Source organism: Equus quagga, chromosome 7 (genome assembly GCF_021613505.1).
Source record: "Equus quagga isolate Etosha38 chromosome 7, UCLA_HA_Equagga_1.0, whole genome shotgun sequence".
Taxonomy (NCBI): domain Eukaryota; kingdom Metazoa; phylum Chordata; class Mammalia; order Perissodactyla; family Equidae; genus Equus; species Equus quagga.
Genome location: NC_060273.1, coordinates 132,991,618 through 133,012,176, shown reverse-complemented (window position 1 = coordinate 133,012,176; position 20,559 = coordinate 132,991,618). Strand labels below are relative to the sequence as shown.

The 20,559-nt window shown below is 37.2% G+C and overlaps 1 protein-coding gene across 1 annotated transcript in view; it reads left to right on the top strand.

Moving 5' to 3' along the window:
• FCHO2 (FCH and mu domain containing endocytic adaptor 2) overlaps positions 1-20,559 on the top strand; it is a 114,255-nt gene that overhangs the window by 12,978 nt on the left and 80,718 nt on the right. The window contains exons 4-7 of the mRNA XM_046667822.1: positions 247-338; positions 11,807-11,881; positions 15,382-15,523; positions 15,615-15,767. Coding sequence (XP_046523778.1) covers positions 247-338; positions 11,807-11,881; positions 15,382-15,523; positions 15,615-15,767 — 462 coding nt within the window. The remainder of the gene's footprint in view (positions 1-246; positions 339-11,806; positions 11,882-15,381; positions 15,524-15,614; positions 15,768-20,559) is intronic.

The following is a 20,559-nucleotide window of genomic DNA, read 5'->3' as shown; positions in this document are numbered from 1 at the left end:
GTGATACAGTGTGTGTACATGTGTGTGTGAATTTGTGAATTTCATTAATGTACCCTTATGAGTGATTACAGTGTGTGTACATGTGTGTGTGAATTTGTGTATACGTATATATAATGAATTGTAAACTTTGTCAAAGCTTATAGTATTCCTTTGATACAGTTCAAAGGCATACAGTGAGCAACAATGGTTATTCTTAAGTCATTTTGATCTTTTTTTTGTTAAACTAAAAATATTTTTAAATTTTAGGGGGAAAAAAATAGTGGCTTTGATGTCCTTTACCATAATATGAAACATGGACAGATATCAACAAAAGAACTGGCAGATTTTGTAAGAGAAAGGTATGTGTTTTCTTTTTTTATAAATTGATTTAACAATAAAATGATTGTTTATTAGTTGGATTTGGATTGAAGTAGTCAAGTATACTTTTTGAAAGTATACTAGAGGGGCTGGCCCTGTGGTGTAGTGGTTAAGTCTGGTGCACTCTGCTTTAGTGGCCTGGGTTCGTGGGTTGGGATCCCGGGTATGGACCTACATCACTTGTCAGCCGTGCTGTGGTGGCATCCCACATACGAAATAGAGGAAGATTGGCACAGATATTAGCTCAGGGCTAATCTTCCTCAAGTGAGAAAAAAAAAAAGAGGAAGATTGGCAATAGATGTTAGCTCAGAGTGAATCTTCCTCACCAAAAAAAAAAAAGTATACTATAAAGTAGTGGTTATCTGTCATCTGCACACTGAGGGCTAAATAGTGGCTCCAGGTGGTGGTGTTGAACTCCTGGTTTGCAAATCACTACTTCAAAATATTATCTACGTATTTTTCATTGGATGTACTAGCAAGGTGATAGAATAGAAAAGTTGACTAATTTTGTAGGATAAAATATTACCATGTCTTTAAACATGTCATTAAGTAAACACAGTAAAATAATTTGGAAAGACTAAGTTTTCTGAACTTGGAGTTTAGTAATATATTATTATAACTTTTATTTTTAAAAAGTCCTAAATATGTATTTTTAAATTCTGCAAATTTATAAAATGTGATGGTTTTTAAGACTCTTAGAATATAATAGTCAATTGAAAAACTATTAAAAATCAGTGCAGTTTGATTTGATTAAAGCTGTTTTGTGGTAACCCCCACTTGGTAATTTTTGTATGACCACATTTAAAATCTTAACCTTGACAATATAGGGATGCTCTCCTTTTAGGGTAGAATATTCTGTTCATTTATTCTTTCTATATTCTGTATCCTGTATCTGCTATGCGCCAGGTACTTGTCTGGATTCTGGGAATATGGTGATAAAGATAAAGCTCTTGCCTTCATGGAGTTACAGGCTGCTAGGAAGTGGGGAACAAGCGGTTTCCTGTAAGACCCATCCTGTCCCGGCTGTCACCTCTCTAACGGAGTTAAGAGGGATCCAGAAGCGCCACTGCTGCAGAGAAGGCTGTCCCTCACTGGCTTCTGCATCGTCACTGGCAGGAGGAAAGGAGAGACCCCAGAACTCTGCATCTCCTGGCGTGTCCCCTTGCCTTCCTTCTCCCCTAGTGCTTACGTCACTGCTGTCACTGTCTACCTGAGGCCATCAGGGCAGCTGTCATTATGCTTGTTAGCCTGTTTAGGTCAGTCCCCAGAAGAAGGTCAGGACTCCTGGGTCTCCCTTCTTTGCGCGGAGTCTGAGCCCCTGGTGGCCGTGTGGGCAGTGAGACCACCTGCCTTCTCCTCCCCTCCCCACTTTATTTTCCTTCGTAGCGCTTACAGCTGTCTGATAGGAGTGATAGTTGACTTATTTATTCGAGTGATAGTTGACCTGTTTACTTGTCTCTCTGTCTTGCTGCACCAGAACAGAAACCCCACAGGGCAGGGATTTTTTGGTTTTTGCTTATTGGTCTTTCGCCTGCGCTTGAGATGGTGCTTGGCCCTTAGTAGGCCCTCAGTACAGATTGTTTGATAGAATGAATCTCTAACTTCACTACCCTGATCTGAGCTGTTGTTTGCCTGAACTACAGCAAAAGCTCCTAATTGGTCTGTCTACATTCATTCTTGTTCCCCTGCAGCTTACAGATCAGTTCGTTACCTCCTCTGTTTAAGCCATTTCAAAAGCCTTCCTGTTGCCCTTAAGATTGGTCTGCGTGGTCTGGCCCCACACCACCTTTCAAACTTTAGCTCACACCGGACTCCTCCTTATTCTTTCCTCTCTGGAGATGTTGGCCATTTTTTTTGACAGGCTTCTTCCAGTCCAGGCTTGTTCCGTACTTACTCCTGTCTTCTCCTAGATAAGGCTGCTTATCCTTTAGAGGTCAGCAACGTGGTCTCTTCTCCAGGGATGCATTTCCTAATCTCTGACTACGTCAGAAACACCTATTAGAATCTCTCTCAACATCATGCATCTCTTTGTTGTATTTATAACATTTTGTAATTATTCATTCTTGTTTCTGTTTCTATGTTCCCCTATAAGGGGAACAGTATACAGTATTTTCTTGTATCCTAGTGCCTAGCACAGAGCCTAGCACAATTAGATACTCATATTTCTGTTTTTTTTTTTTTATGCTTTATCTCCCCAAATCCCCCCTGGTACATAGTTGTATATCTTAGTTTCAGGTCCTTCTAGTTGGGGCATGGGATGCCGCCTCAACGTGATCTGACGAGCAGTGCCATGTCCGCGCCCAGGATCCGAACCAGTGAAATCCTGGGCCGCTGCAGCAGAGAGCGTGAACTTAACCACTTGGCCATGGGGCCAGCCCCGATACTCATATTTCTTGAAGGAATGAATGAGAAAGAAAGAAGAAAAGATAGACACATAAGCATATACTGTGCACTAAGGACTTTGCATACATTATCTCATTTAACTCTCAAAACTCTTAAGTCCCAGGTTATAGATGAGAAAATTGGGGCCCAGAAAGGTTAAACAACTTCCTAATTCAGTCATTCAGACTTTCTTTCTCTCCTCCCCTGCTCCTCACTTCTCTACTCCCCTCCTCCCTCCTCCCTCCCTTCCAACAGCCTTATTGAGGTATAATACATAGAGTATACTGCACATACTTAAAGTGTACAATTTGGTACATCTTGACGTATGCATGCACTCAGGAAACCATGACCACAATCACGATAGTGAACATGTTCATCATCCCCTTGGTAATTTCTCCCTCCTGGTCCTCCTCTGTGCCCCCATCCCTAAGCAACCACTCATGTGCTTCTGACTCTTGTTAGTTTGCATTTTGTAGAATTTTATATAAGTGGAATCATACAGGATGTACTCTGTTGTCAGGTGCTTTCACTCATTATAATTATTTTGAGATTGATCCATGTTGTCTCATGTATCAACAATTCATTCCTTTTTACTGTCGAGTAGCATTCTATTTATGGCTATATCACAGTTTGTCCATCATCTGTCAAAGGAAGTTATCCCTATTTTTTGAACTTTGTATTGAGTATATCAGTTTAATCATATAGTAGGTATTCTTTTGTCTGACTCCCTTTACTCAGCACTGTTTGAGAGATTCATTTGTATTGAGTTTAGGATAGTTCATTTACGACACTAATATTAAATTGTATAAATATAGCAACATGTATTTGTCTACTGCTGTTGATGGACATTTGGATTGTTTCCAGTTTTTTACTGTTACAGATAATATTACTTTGAATATTCTTGCACATGTGTCTTGATACACATCTATACATGTTTATGTAAGGTGTATACCCTGGAGTAGAATTGCCAGGTCATAGAGTATGTGTATGTTCAACTCTAGTGGGCAATGCCAAAGAATTTTCCAAGGTGGTTGCACCAATATACACCACCAGCAGCCTTGATTGAGAGCTCCAGTTGCTCCACGTCCTTATCAACACTTGGTGTTGTCAGGCTTTTAATTTGAGCCATTCTGATAGTAGTACATTGTGACTTTAATTTGCATTTCCCTGATGATTAATGAGGTTGAGCATCCTTTCATATGTTTATCGGTCATTTGCATCTTAATCTTTTATCTATTTTTTCTGACCTCCTCCCCTTTTAAAAACAATAGAAGGAATTCTTTGTGTATTCTGGGTAAAGTCCCTTTGTCTGTTATGTGTTGCAAATTTATAGAAATGCGCTTGATTTTTATATGTTGGCTTTGTGTTCAGAAACCTGGCAATTCTTGCTTATTCTGATAATTTATCTGTAGATTCTTTTGGGTTTTCTCTGTGTATAATAATCTTCTGTAAATGACAGTTTTATCTCTCCCTTTCCAATCTTTATACCTTTTATTTCTTTTTCTCGATGTATTGTACTGGCTAATACCCCCAGTGTAATGCTGAGTAGAAATGGTGATGGTAGGCATCCTTGTCTTGTTCCCAGTTCCACGTTTCATTCTTACATGTGATATATTTATTCTAGGGTTTTTTCCTATTATTTATCAGATTATGAAAATTCCCTTTTATTTGCTACTTTCTTTTCAGTCATGAACAGATGTTGAATTTGGTCGAATACTTTTTCTGCATCTCTTGAGATATGGTTTTCTTTCCTTTTTTTTCCCCTCCTCTTATTCTGAATTACAGTGGATTTTGAATGTTAGACTAACTTCCTATTCCTGGTATAAACTCAACTCTGTGGAGATGTATTGTCCTTTTTATATATTGGTGGATGAGTTTGCTGCTGTTTTACTTAGGGTTTTTTGCATCTATATTTGTGAGTGAGATTGGTCTGAAATTTTCCTTTCTATAAATGTCCTTATTAGGTTTTGGGATCAAGGTTTGTTGGCCTCGTAAAATTAGTTGAGGAGTACACTCTATTTTTGTATTTTCTGGAAAAATTTGTGGATAGTTTCTTCCTTATGTGTTTCATAGAATTTCCTGGTAAAGCCATCTGGGCTTAGAATTATCTGTGTAGGAAGGTTTTAAATTACATATTTAATTTCTTTAATAGTTAGAAGACTATTCATATATTTCATTTCTTCTGTGAGTTTGTTATATTTTTAAGGAATTTTTCCATTTTATCTAAATTTTCAAGTTTATTGGCAAAATTATTCTTAATATCCTTTTCTGAACTTATTTAATATCTGCAGGATCTGTACTCATGTCCCACTTTTCATCTGACATTGGTTATTTGTGCCTTCTCTCTTTTTTTCATGCTCAGTCTTATTTGGCGTTTGTTGGTTTTAATAGTTTTTGCAGAGAACTAACTGTTAGCTTTGTTGATCCTCTCTTTTTGTATATTTATTTTCTATTTTGCTAACTTCTGATCCTTATTTCCTTTGTCTTTGTGTTCACTTTGCTGTTCTTTTTCTAACTTTTTGAGACGGATGCTTAACCTAGTGACTTTCAGCTTTTTTTCTTTTCTGATATATTCGTCTGTAAATTTCTCTCACGTGTTGCTTTTGTTGCACCTCACTAATTTTGAGAAATGGAATTTTCATTAGATTTACTTTAAATATATTTTAAGTTTTATTGTGCTTTCTTCCTTGCCTCCCTGGGTTATTTAGAAGTGTATTTGTTAATTTCCAAATACACGTTGATTTTTAAGGTATATTTTTGCTATTGATTTCAAGCTTAATTGCATTGTGGTTAGAGAACAGACTTTGTATGATTTCAGTGTTTTGAAATTTGTTGACGCTTGGTTTATGGACCAGGATAGAGTCAATTTTGGTAAATATCTGCATGTGCCTAAAAAGACTGTATTTTGCATTTGTTGGATATACTGTTCTACATGTATCGGTCATGGTTAAGTTTGTGAATTCTGTTGTTCAACTCTAATATATCCTCACTGTTTTTTTTTTTTTATCTTGCTCTTTTTATCAGTTCCTGAGAGAGATGTATTGAAAATCTCTCAATGTGAGTTGATTTTTGTCTATTTATCTGTGTAGTTATGTCAGTTTTTGCTTTATACATTTGAGGCCATGTTAGTAGGTGGACACAGATTTAGGACTGTTGCGTCTTCGGGTGAGTTGAGCTCTTTCTCGTTATGAAGTGTCCGTTGATGTCTCCAGCAGTGTTTTGCCTTGCAGTCTACCTTGTTGTTACTGTAGTGTCGTCAGTTTGCTTTTGGTTAGTGTTTGCATGGTCTATGTATTTTTTCTTTTTTGGTGTGTCCTTGTGGTTTAGATTTGCTTCTTTCTTATATTTTTAAGGCCATTTAGACAGTCTTTGTCTTTTAATTGAAGCATTTAGTCCATTGCATTCAGTGTAATTGAAGATATATTTGGGTTCAAATCTGTTGTCTCAGAGGTTGTCAAACTTTTTCTTTGAAAGTCTAGAAAGTAAGTATTTTAGGCTTTGTGTGCCATCTGATCGGTGTTGCAGCTGTTCATCTCTGCTGTTTTAGCACAAAAGTAGCCATGACCAACACGTAAGTAAATGGGCCTGGCTGTGTTCTAATAAGATTTTATTTACAAAAACAAGCAACAGGCAAAATTTGTTAATGATGCTATAGTTTGCCAACCCCTTTACTATTTTTGTAATTGTTTATATTTTTTTCTTCCTCTTTCTTGCCTTTTGGCTTTTTTCTTTTTTTTAATCCATTTTCTTTTATTACGTTGGAAGTAATAATCTCCTTTACTATTCTTTTAGTGGTTATCCTGGAGATTATAACATGCTTCCTTGACCTCTTAACTTCTAATAATAATTGGTACTTTCACCTTCTTCCTGAGTTATATGCCTTATATGCCATTTGTGTGTGTGTTTAACTTATTACTATGGAAATTAAAAGTTTTCCGTTTTTAAAAACCTTTTCATTATGGAAATATACACTTATGTGCTATTTTTGTTGTGTATTTCTTTAACTTTTTGTGTCTATGTGTGAGGAAGGTAGGCCCTGAGGTAACATGTGTCGCCAATCTTCCTCTTTTTTTTGCTTGAGGAATATTGTCCCTAAGCTAACATCTGTGCCAGTCTTCCTCCGTTTTATATGTGGGATGCTGCCATAGCATGGCTGATGAGCAGTGTGCTAGCTCCATGCCTGGGATCTGAACTCGTGACCCCCAGGCTGCTGAAGCAGAGTGCACAAACTTAACCACCACACCACTGGGTCAGCCGCCTCTCTTTAACTTTTTATTATGGAAAATTTCAAACTTAGTCAAAAAAATAAGGAAAATATTCAAGATTTTATTTTTTCCTTTTTCTCCCCAAAGCCCCCTGGTGCATAGTTGTATATTCTTTGTTGTGGGTCCTTCTAGTTGTGGCATGTGGGACGCTGCCTCAGCGTGGTTTGATGAGCAGTGCCGTGTCCGCGCCCAGGATTCGAACCAACGAAACACTGGGCCACCTGCAGTGGAGCACTAACTTAACCGCTCGGCCATGGGGCCAGCCCCAATAAGGAAAATATTATAAACCACCAAGTAGTGAACTATAATAAAGTGTCAACAGTTTTTAATATTTTGCCAGTCTTGTTTAAAGCAGTGGCCTGGCATCAAAGTACTAAGTCCATAGATACTTATGTATGTATGTATGTATCTCTAACAGCTAAGGACATGAAGAAGAAGAATACTGTTGTTCATCTAACAAAATTAATAATAATTAAAAAAATGTTTTCTAATGTCTAATGCAGCTCATTTGTTCATGTCAGGTTGTTATGTATTTTATTCTTGTATATTCTTGGTATTTTTGTGTAGTCATTATTTAGATTTATTAAATTTATATACTTTTTTTCTGATATTCTGCCCTGGATCATTTTCCTTCTGTGTTTTTTTTTTTTAAAGATTTTATTTTTCCTTTTTCTCCCCAAAGCCCCCCAGTACATAGTTGTGTGTTCTTCGTTGTGGGTCCTAGTTGTGGCGTGTGGGACGCTGCCTCAGTGTCGTTTGATGAGCAGTGCCATGTCCGCGCCCAGGATTCGAACCAACGAAACACTGGGCCGCCTGCAGCGGAGTGTGCGAGCTTAACCACTCGGCCACGGGGCCAGCCCCATTTTTCTTCTGTTTTAAGAACATCTTTTTAATATTTCTTTCGATGTGGATTTGCTGGTGATAAATTCTCAATTTTGTTAGTCTGATCACATTTTTAATTTATTTTTATTTTAAAAACTTTTTATTATGGACCATTTAAACATATATAAAAGTTATACAGAAGTTATGAGCTTAATATAAAGAACTTACATGTTGCAATCACTGAGCTTCAGCAGTTTCCAAATCGTGGCTCGTCGTCTTCTGTCTATTCTGTACCACTACTACTGAATTGTTATGAAGCGTATCTCAGCTTCAGAGACATTGTTTCATCTGTTGGCCTTTCAGATGTATCTGTAGAAGATAAGGGCTTTTAAAAAACATAACCACAGTATGTTATCTAATCTAAAAATAGAGTATTAATTCCTTGATATTACCAAATATCCAGTCAGTGCTCAGTTTTCCTTGGTTGTCGCATTAACCCATGCACACACACAGTTGATTTCCTCTCATTAGGATCCCAGCAAGATTATACATTATGTTTGGTTGATATGATTTTTGAGTCTCTTAATCTGTGGATCTCCCTACCCTCTCCTTTTGTTTTTGTTAAAGAAACCAGATTGTTTGTTCTGTAGAGGGTCCCACATCCTGGAATATGCTAATTGCACAGCCATAGTTTTATTTAACGTTTTCCTTTACCCTCGTATTTCCTGTAAATGGACATTCACAGCTAGTAGCTTGATCACATTTAGTTCAGTGTTTTGACGAGAATACTTCATAGGTGGCGTACACTTCCCTCGGAGGCACGTACTGTCTGATTGTGTCTGTTGTGCCGTGCTGGCAGCACCTGATGATCGTCACCTAGATCCATTATTCCGTTGGACGTTCACTGTCAGTTATACTTTTGCTGGGTGTGGAATTCTAGTTGGTAAATTTTTTTTAAAGACTGTTCTTTTAGAGCAGTTTTAGGTTTACAGTGAAATTGAGAGGAAGGTACAGAGATTTCCCATATGCTCCCTGCTCCCACACATGCATAGCCTCCCCCATTGTCAATATCACTCACCAGAATGGTACATTTTTTTTTTTATCAAAGATGAACCTACGTTGACACATCATAATCACCCAAAGTCCATAATTTACCTTGGGGTTCACTCTTGGTGTTGTATGTTCTTTGGGTTGGACAAACGTATAATGACGTATGTTCATCATAATATCACATTGAGTATTTTCACTGCCCTAAGAATCCTCTGTCCTCTGCCTCTTTATCCACCTGTCCCCCTTCCTTGGTTTTGCCTTTTCCAGAATGTCGTATAGTTGGAATTATATAGTATGTGATAGCCTTTTCAGATTGACTTCTTTCACTTAGTAAAATGCATTTAAGGTTCCTCCATGTCTTTTCGTGGCTTGATAGCTCATTTATTTTTAGTGCTAGATAATATTGTCTGGATGTACCACAGTTTATTTATCCATTTACCTACTGAAGGACATCTTGGTTGCTTCCAAGTTTTGGCAGTTATGAATAAAGCTGCTATAAACATCTGTGTGCAGGTTTTTGTGTGGAAAGTTTTCAGCTTCTTTGGGTAAATAACGAGGAAGGCGATTGCTGGATCATACGGTAAGAGTATGCTTAGTTTTATAGGAAACTGCCAGCTGTCTTCCAGAGTGGCTGTATCATTTTTCATTCCCACCAGCAATAAATGAGAGTTCCTGTTGCTCCACATCCTCACCAGCATTTGGTGGTGTCAGTTTTCCAGACTCTAGCCATTCTAATAGGTATGTAGGGGTATCTCATTGTTATAATTTACATTTCCCTGGTGACACAAGAAGTGGAGCATGTTTTCATTTGCTTACTTCCCATCTGTGTATCTTCTTTGGTGGAGTGTCTATTAAGGTTTCTCCCAGTTTGTGGCTTGTCTTCTCATTCTCTTGACATTGTCTTTCACAGAGCAGAAATTTTTAATTTTAATGAAGTCCAGCTTATCAGTTATTTCTTTCATGGGTTTTAAAGGCATTATTATACCCAAGGTCATCTAGGTTTTCTCTTATGTTATCTTCTGGGGGTTTTATAGTTTTGCATTTTACTAGATTTTTAAAAAATTCTTTAAAGATCCTTCAGTTATCTGCTGTTGGAGGTAACATCTAATGGTGGGAAGGGTTTGACTGCGTTTAGGATTTTCTTTTGCCTTTGAATCTCAGCAGTTTTTCCTATGACTTTTCCTCCACTTTTTAAAAATTATTTCCAGCTCTCTACTGAAATTGTTGATTCAATCTGATATCTCCTTGATCATAATATATAAACTCATAAAGTCTAAGATTTGTGTGTTCCCACTGGTTTTGGTTCATCTTGTCTTGTTTCTTTATGTCCTGGTGGTTTTATGAATGTGTATAAGATGTCCATTCAGGATCCAATATCAGGTTTTGAAAAGATATATGGTTTGCACTCCCTTCGAGGGTTTCCCTACTTATGGTTCATCCTTACTCCTTCCATCCTTACTAAAAGGGCATGGATTGCCCATATCCCCACTTTTGGCAGGTCTAGACTCCAGTTTTGTCTCCCTTCCGCTGTGAGGCTGTGAAAAGCTCTTCTCTGCTGCTCACTTTCAGCTGCCTCTTCTAGATGCCGCAAGGGACAGCCTGCCCTATGTATCTGACTCGCCTCTGGATATCTTTTAGATCTTGGCCTACTGATTCTTAACTGCCCCTGTAGTTCTCTGATGCCTTTGTGTTACCCCCGGCCCTGACATTTTCCTAGTTTTCCTCATTGGGAGGTTTTTGTATCAATTTACTAATACTGGAAACTGACTGACTTTTTTCTTGCTATTAAACTTATCCACTGAGATATTAATATTTCTTTTCTGTATGAACTTTTTTTAGATTATCAAATTAATACCCTTATAGTATGTTAAAAAGATACAGAAAAGGTTAAAGGAGCATAAAAATTCACAGTGCCATCAGTGAGAGGCAGTTACTGTTAATTGCTCCTTTTTGTTAGAGAGCTAATTTTTGTGGGATGGGGTTGCGGAAGGGTTTGGAGATAAGCTTAGTTTGGATATACTGAGTTTGAGGTGATTAAGATATCTGAGTATAGTTTTGCTTGAGGCAGTTATATATTAAACAGATGGTTTGATGCAATAACAGTGTGAGGATCTGAATTTGGACGTTAAAAGCAGAAAGCTAGTTGAACTTGTCCTGGTAAATAGAAGGGCAGTGCTGGTTGGAGACTGTTCCACTGTTAAGGGGAGCACCGATTGAGAAGGGACAGGGGAATGATGGGAGAGGTAGGGTAAAACTGAAGTCTCGTATCGTTAAGAAGGCCTCGACATCCTCATGTTTTGTATTTGTAGGTTATGTGTCTATGGGAAAAATTGTTTTTATTCTATATTTAATGGCTTTAGTTGATTTTTTTTTAAAGCTTAAAATTCTATATGCTAAATAGTAGTTATATAAAACACAGTTTTTTAATGTGAACAACTTATTTGTTAGTATTTTAGATCTAATCACAAAATAAACCCTGAAGTTTAGGATCTCAGACTTGCTAATAATTCATATTTAATTTTGTTCAAAAATCGTCTCTTATTCTATTAAATGTGCATAATAATGAAATCATAATGTTGAAGAATAATAAAACTATATTAAGTACACCAAGAAAGTCTTAAATACAGATGACTTTCACACTGAATCAGTTTACAGAGTGAGACAGAATCCAGAGGCCGGCTTCTGTGCTTCCTGTGCAGGTACCGTTCATACTGAAGATGAAGCTGCTTTAGTTCTCTACTAGTTCTTTAGGTAGATGTGCACAAAGGGCGTTTAAAGACGGTTCAGAAATTCGTGACTGCGTACCTGCTTATTTTTAGCATAAATTGAGGTATCTTTTTGTTTTCTACAGCTTTTCTTGTATTTCGATAACTTTGCTATGTGTTTGGTCATTAAACGAGATATTATAATATGGAAATTTGATTTAACAGAGCTACAATAGAAGAGGCGTACTCCAGATCAATGACAAAACTAGCAAAATCTGCAAGCAATTATTCACAACTTGGGTGAGTTAATTTCTTCAAAGAAGTCTTTTTTAATATTTATTTGGGCAGATTCTTGAGAATATTAGGTTCCCATTGAGGATATAATAGTTCATAAATATATATAACGTACTTATTTAAAATGTGTCTATATAGGAATATATTCTTGAGAGAAGATATAATTGAACTTGCTGAATCAGTTCACGCAGTCAAAGCAAGTGAGACTTTTTCCTTTGGATTAAACTCTATAGTCATGCAGTAGGTGTAATTTTGAGATTATAAATGTTACTTGTTATTCATGTTATTCTAGTTTTCTATAAGTTCATTTAACTTCTGTTGAGTGATTTTTAAAAACTCACTTAAAAATATTTCTTATGGTTTCATATACTATCATTAAATCTTCCTCCTGAAAATTTATGTTGGGGGCCCTCCTGGTGGCACAGCAGTTAAGTTCGCACACTCCGCTTCGGCGGCCTGGGCTTCACCGCTTCAGATCCTGGCTGTGGACCTGTGTGCCGCTTATCAAGCCATGCTGTGGCAGGCGTCTCACATATAAACTAGAGGAAGATGGGCACAGATGTTAGCTCAGGGCCAGTCTTCCTCAGCAGAAAGAGGAGGATTGGTGAATGTTGGCTCAGGTCTCCTGTGCCTTGGGACAAAAAAAAAATTTGTGTTGAAGAAATATGTGCTTCAAAAAATGAAAATTATTAATAATATATTTAAAATGAGATGTGCTCATAGCCATAACAGCTCTGGAAAGAATAATTGTATAATTTGAACCATAACAACTCTGGAAGAAAGTACTTAATTTTATTTAATTATCTAAAATTTGGGGAAAGGTTATATTTTAGCTAAGATGTTAAAATAATGTCTAACATTTATAAAGATTTTTACAGTGATATTTAGTAAAAGATTTCTCTGTATCAAGGATTCTGATGAATCTGTGAATCCCCTGAAATACCTTGTAAAATTTTGTGTAGGTATTAATTCGCATTTCTGATAAAGAGAGTCTATACCAGTTACCAGATTGACATGTAGTTCTGTGATCCAAAAAACTGGTTCAGAATGAGTATCTTATGAATCAGTGTTCTCTAGTGTGGTTGAGTGAATTTGAACAGTCTCCCTGCTTTGTGGCCTGGGTGAGAGGAGTCGGAGTCTCAGTTCATCCTTGGGTAGCGATGCTGCCCCTGATGTGAGTGCTGACCCCCGCAGCTGAGAGGACCGTCTGCAGCCCTGTACCCTGGCTGGTGAGGATGGGAGCTGCCGCCTTTCACCCACAGGAGAGTGGGGACTGGCAGTCTATAGCCATTTCTGTGTTTTTCCTCCCAGTTGTCCTCTACTTCTTTCCCCTTCCATTCTGTTGCTCCAACTTCACTCTTTCTTTTTCCACCTCTCTCCTCACTTTTCTGGCAGCCTCCTGTTTCTAAAGCTTTCATGTAGACATGCATCTTCTAGAACATTTCTTCTTTATTTACCGTGGTGGAAGGGCCAGAATGTAGCTGGAATAACGGAAGCTAGCTTTAACCAATTGGCCGTGGTGTTACTGTAGGAAATTCTTCCCTATTCTTAGTTACTTGGTGGGAGATGGAAAAAACATGGATTGAACAGTCTCCCTGCTTTGTGGCCTGGGTGAGAGGAGTCGGAGTCTCAGTTCCTGAGACTGTTTTTCCTGAGAATATAGTTACTGACAGCATTTCTGTCTTTGGAATGTGTGTTTCTCGTAAATAATAGGTGATAGTTTATTTTTTGTGTTAGGGTCATCTATTAAGATCATAAAGATTTTAAATATTAATGATTTTGTTTACTGATGCATATTTTAGCAAGAAATTGAATTTTATCTTTCTGTATTTAGTTACATTTAAACATATTTTGGATTTGTCAGTTTTCTTTCTTAGTGCTTATTATACATTAATGCATGTTACCTGACCAAAAAAAGTTGTGTATCAAACCTTAAAAACATGGAATGCTATTTGAAGTTCCTTAGGGAAACTTACATTTAAGAAATCTATGTTGAATGCCTTTGCAACGTAAAGAATCCTTTGGTCAATAAAGTAAAGGGAGGCTTATCTTATCTGCCTCGTGAAGTGTCAACTGTCACGTATCAGGTTGTGTGAAGTGATGTGCATGTGTTTTGCTGCTGTAATGAGTAGATACTTTTCAGGTGTCTTTTTTTATCTTGAAAATTTCCATCTAACTACTTACCAGATTTAGTGCTGATTAAATTTAAAGTGTTAGGTGAGATCTAATCAGAACAGTCCTATTCCAAGTGTTTTAATGATCTTTCAACTTCTTTATTATTGTGTAAAATAGAGGTTGCCAGGTGGCTTTCCTCCTGGGCAGGAAAAGTAATAACTGGCAGAGAGTACACGTGAGAAGTAACTTCATTCTTTACTCCTGTCTTAGGGGTTGTGCTGCTGCTTGTTTTGTTTTCTAGTAGAAGTTTTATTGTAGAGCAAAACAAGTGGTGTTGAAAATACCTGAGGAGGTAACTAGGAGAGCAGAAAATCAGGTTATCCTTAGGTCATTTTCTACTGACCAAACTAGTTCAAACTAACCGTTGGCATCCTAGGGACTATCCAAAATAGAATAGTGTAGTAATCTTTGAAAGTGCTGGAGCCTGCTGAAAATACTAAATCCTCAATATTGAGAAAAAGTGGTAGAAAGTATCTCATACATCCTGTACCATGTAGTAGAAAGGGACTTTCTTAGTGTTTGTGCAAGTACACTGATAGATAAAATTATAGTGCCTGAACGAAAGTTTCAGATGACAGCGCGAAAATGATTCTTATGTAATTATTAATGGTGAAGGTACTTAAAAAAATCACGTGCAAATTTGACTTTTGTATTTTTTTTTTAAAGATTGGTACTCTAGCTAACATCTGTTGCCAATCCTCTTCTTCTCCCCAAAGCCCCCCAGTACATAGTTGTATATTCTAGTCATAGGTCCTTCTGGTTGTGCTGTGTGGGACGCCACCTCAGCATGGCCTGATGAGTGGTGCCATGTCTGCATTCAGGATCCAAACCAGCAAAACCCTGGGCCGCCGAAGTGGAGCCCTCGAACTTAACCACTTGGCCACAGGGCCGGCCTCCTGACTTCTGTATATTTAAATTCAGAAGAACTTTTGTCTTTGATGAGGCATTTTAAATGGAGCACTAAATAGTCTCAAATTGGATAAGTTAATTTTTAACAACAAACAGTGATTAGAAAGGATTGTGATACAAGTCTAAATAACCAAATCAACTCAGAAAATAATAGGATATAATTAAGAGAGGGCCACGGCCAGACCCGTGATAAGTAGTTAACTTATTTCTCTGTACCCAAGGTCCAAAAATATTTTGAATAATTAACCAAGGATTAAAAAATCAAGGTCACTCTGTCAGTCATTTCATTTATGATTTATTTTAATTTAATCTTTTCCCTACTTAAAATTGCTGAGTATAACATTATTGTTTCCATTGGTTCTGTCTTGGAACCTTAAACCTTTTTTTCTTTAGTAAATTAGTCTCATGTTTCTTTCCCTTAGGACATTTGCACCAGTGTGGGATGTGTTCAAAACATCTACAGAGAAATTAGCAAATTGTCACTTGGATCTTGTTAGAAAATTACAAGAATTAATAAAAGAAGTTCAGAAATATGGAGAAGAACAAGTAAAATCTCATAAAAAGGTATCAGTTTTTTCTTTCTAAGGGATTGATTGATCAGATATCGAGTGCTTCACAGTTTGGTCATTTTGATGAATCATTTCATACCAAACAGACTAAAGAAGAAGTTGCGGGAACTCTGGAAGCTGTTCAAACCATTCAGACCATTACTCAGGCCCTCCAGAAATCCAAGGAAAGTTACAATGGCAAGTGTGTAGAACAGGAGCGTTTGAGGAAGGAAGGAGCTACGCAAAGAGAAATAGAAAAGGTAACTGCCAGAAAATAACACCCTGTGGCTTCACAGCACTTTCACACTCGAGATTGCACTTCGTCTTCAAGTGCGTGATCTCATTAGGAACGGTCTCATTGAGAATGAGGACACTGTGTCTCTGAGTGTTAGTGGTTTACCTGCGCGAAACAGAAGTTGTAAACTATGTTGTGTATGGCAGTTAGATTAGCAAGTACATCAAAAGGAATGATTTCTTTATGTCAGTGACACATTTGCAAGATATTTTTATAATAAGATAATTGATGAGATTATCTGCTTGATGTAAGATTTAAAAATGAGGTAAAAGGTTTTTTGAAGCAAGACTGTGGGATATTTAGAAAGTCATAGATACTTGAAGATAAGCTTCAAATATATGTTGTGGGTGATTTATTGCTGACTTTGAACACATTTGTGTAGTATTGTGGTAAACCACAACCCTTTCCCCCACTTGAATTTTAATTGAAAGTAGGTTTTTTCCCCCTTTCGAAACAGTTTAACCATTCGCTTGTTTGATGTGGTATATCTCGTTTAGGAATGAGCCATAGGGAGTGATGATTTTGAAAGCTTTGTAAAGTATTTGAAATATCCAGTAAAAAAAGAAAACCAAATTGTAACCATATTACAATTGTAATAATTGTAAAAGTGTACATACATGGGCAAAAACTAGAAGAGAGTATGGAAGAAACAAAACTTGACTGGGGGCCAGCCCCGTGGCTGAGTGGTTAGTTCGCACATTCTATTTCATCGGCCTAAGGTTTGCCAGTTTGGATCCTGGGCGCAGACCTACACACTGCTTGTCAAGCCATGCTGTGGCGGCATCCCACATGGAAGAACGAGAGGGACTTGCAACTAGGATGTACAGCTATGTACTAGAGCTTTGGGGGGAAAAAATAGAAAAAAACAGAGGAAGATTGTCGACAGATGTTAGCTTAGGGCCAATCTTCCTCACCAAAACAAATAAACAAACAGAACAAACATTTGATTGAATTTGAGTAATATATTTCCTTAAATATTTGTGCAATAAATAAAAATTGGGAGTGGAGTGAGAGATGAGGCCCAGTAAGCAACCTCTGTTACAGACACAGCAATTATAAATAAAATTAAAAAAGGGGAAACAAATAAAATAACAGGGTCTAAAAAGAAGAACATTATCTGTGTGAACCAGAAATGGAACAGAAACCCCAATGGCAGGTAGAGACTGACCATGCAGGCTTGTCGGCTTGCACTCCTCCGTTCGGCAGTGGAACTTGTCTCTTGTGTGATAAAGGGGCCTAGATGTTCCCCACTTGAGAGGAAGCACAAGGAGCCCCTCTCAGTCTGTGAAGCTCTAGGTAGCGATGAAAGAAAGCTCTTGGGCTGCCGACTAAGGCTAAAGCTTTATTGGAAGTTCAGGGCTTCGGGACACAATTCTGACCAGGAATCCAGCCAACCTTGGCCTGTAATAAAGAGCTTCTTACTAACATGAATGTAGATTGTTTTTTAACATAGATCTTTGAACCAGTTTTCTTTTGGTAAACTTGAAAACATAAATACTTATGGCTGATATGACATAGTATGCTTCTCATCTTCACTCACAAACCCTTATTTTTATAGAAGTCTCTCATATTTGTGGACTATAAATGTTTGTTATATTTGCTTCATAGGATTTTACTATAAAAATTATGGGGACTTAGAAATACTTCTGGTAGTATATCAGTAAGTTTAAAACTTAAAATTATAATGCTAAGGAAATGAGTAAAATATAGGATTTATTTTATTATCAATAGGTAATCTGTCAAAGCCAGTCTTTATTTATGAGAAGAAATGTATTTATTACTTTTACAGCTTAACTTCCTCATTCAAGAACAAATGCTCCAACTTCCCTTTTAATAATGACTTTACAAAAGTGGTCAAGTATGTTACTACTAGGATATCTAGTTTCTGTAATTGTACTCCAGGAATTTATAGTATTGCTAAGAATATATACTATTTAGAAAGTTGTTTTGACTTGAGTATTACTGTATAGTTGTTTCCTAGGAGAGAGGTTTCTTGCTGTCAAAAAATACAGATATTCTCAATACAATTACGTTCTAAAATTGTCTCTACGTACTTTTATATGATACCCTTAGTTTTCTTTAAATTTGTTTTTATCATTATTTAAAACACCAAATTTTTTTTTAAATTTTATTCGTTTATTACTGAGCACTTCTTTTGTCAGTTTTCCAAGATGCTTTAAGTTGCCGTGTAATTTCCTTAAGATTCTGGCATGTTATTTTTACCTTTGAAGAGTGAGTGAGAGCTGATGTAAAAAATTTAAGTTAGGACTTATAAAAGGTATCTTCTTTTTTCCTTCATGCTTCCAAATAAGAGAAATGAAATTTTACAGTTTCCTGATATTGGAAAGTTTACTCCAGAAGACTTATGTGTTCACAGTTCTGAGTTAGATCTTAAGCTCTGAGATGAAGACAGTAATTTTATAGTCAGAAATGGTGAACAAGTAAGTTTATATGCCGGGTTGAATGGTTAGACTAAGATTTATTGTGAGAATATTGTGGGAGAAAAAAGAAAGTTGTCAAAATATACTGGTTTAAAAGTTTAAAATCAGCTTTCTACCCCACTTGACTCAGTCAATATTTGAGTACAAACTATTTAGAATTCTAGAGACTGAGCATGGGAGGAGGAAGTGATGCTTCGGAACTGCCCTCCGTCTCTTGAGGTCCTGTAGTTCAAGAGTAACGAGTAGTGTGGGGAAGTCGCTTGTTCGCGTTGCAGAGCTATGTCGTGGCCTCTGTAAGCGGTGGTTGCCCTGCAGGCAGTCTTCCTTTACTTCTGCTCGATTATAAGTTGCTTTTGAGTGAGAAGCCACCACCGGATTGTCCACAACACAGCACGTGTTTACTTAGAAAAATACTCATTATAACAAAATATTATTTGAATTTTTCCTGTTCATTAAAATAATAAAAGATTAAGAGTTTATATTATGTGTAGGCTATAGACTAGGTTCTTGCCTTTTTAAATGATTTATTCAAATTTTTCCTGGGCGACTGTTGGATCATGAAGTGATACTTTGTGGCAATAGTAAATAAATGTTTTAGTTCCCACCATGTGCCGCTCACCATGCCAGATGTGATGAAGGTTATTAAAGGCTAATACATACTATTCTCTTTTGTCTTCAAGAAGCGTCCTTGTTTTTGGGGAGCTAAGAAGTATTGAATAGTGCAGAACAAGAGGGTTAGAGAGAGGTTTGAGTGATGAGTTCATAAGTGGAGTTATCTTATTTTGTACAGAACCTGTAAAAAGAAACAGGAAAGATCCATGAAATAAAATAACTTTTCAAAGTATGGACACAATCATTATAGTTATATTTGGGGGGAATTTTCCGTTTGTACGGATTTCCTTTCAAGTTGCAAATATCTCTAGGAGTGATCACAACCTCTGTCTTTATCAATAGCTGACACACAAATTATTAGGCAGCAGAGAAAAGAGTAGGTGTTAGGATGAGGAACAAGCAAAGGAGAAGGAGCTGCCAGTAGGGCTCCATCATTGTGCTAGGCTGTGCCTTTAAAAGTCACTCCGTGGACTGTAGGTTGCTGATTACTCTTGTACAGACAGAAGATTTAGGTAGTTGGAAGAAGACACTAGAGTCTCTTGGTATAAAAAAATCCAAAAGGAAGCCCGGATAACCATGCCATTAAAATTGTTTCTAAAATCAATTTTAGCAGACTTGGTTATCTGGGCTTCCTGTGAGGGTACTTAGCAAACTCTAAATATCCGTCTCATCCAATTGTTATGTGTTTGAATAGGGCCATGATGTTAGAGGAAGTATTAGTAACAACAGTATAAAATACTGTCAAATGGCCACACAATGAGAAAAGAGTCAAAAGAAAAATTCATAGGAGCAAACGAGAACATGCTTCTAGGTTTAGCCACTTCCTCTAGGGATGCAGAGCTGGGTACAACTCTTAGATACAGTGCAGCAACATAGAGTGATGTGTGTTTGATGGTGCTCCTTTTAGACATCAGGATAATAGCAGACATCATTTATTTTGTAGGTTTAACTATATGCCAGAACCTGTCTCAAGCATTTTAGATAAATTACATTTAATCACTGCCAAAGCTCTGAAAAATAGGTGGCATTGTACCCATTATAGGAATGAGAGAACTTGGTAAAACTCAAAGATCAGGTCAAATGGATGGTAAATGGAAGAGCCAGAGTTAAAGTCCAGTTTCTTCTGGCTCCAAAACCAGTTTTCTTTATACTACAGGATAAAGTGTCCTCCTATATTCTTCATTTAAGAAGGCAAGAAAGCACTGAGTGAATGTGTTTAATGTAATATATGCAGTTATATTTTAGAGAGAGTGCAGTGTTTCCTTTTTTAGAGAGTAAGACTATGCATGTCTTGCCAATCCCAAACCTCCAGGTAAACCCACCTTTCTGTTTATAATTCTTATTCTTAGGCTCCTGAACGTGGCTGAAGATAATCACATATTGGTTCTGATTGGCTCTGCGCAAATGCCGTGTTTTCCAGCTTTACTTAGCCCTCAGTGGCTCTTAGCAATGCTTGTGCTCATCTGCTCTTATTTGTTGCATCCTCCGCAAACATCGTATGAAACTTTTTCATTCTCCTGAAGCTCCCAGTCCTGCCCTCCTCTTCTTCACTCTTAGCAGACTCTCTCTTACCTCATCAGGAAGATGGAGCTCTTTGTATCTTGAAATCCTATAGCTTCTCTCTCTTTGATCTTCTTTAAACTCTTATTTATTTATTTATTTATTCTTAAAGATTGGCACCTGACCTAACAACTGCTGCCAATC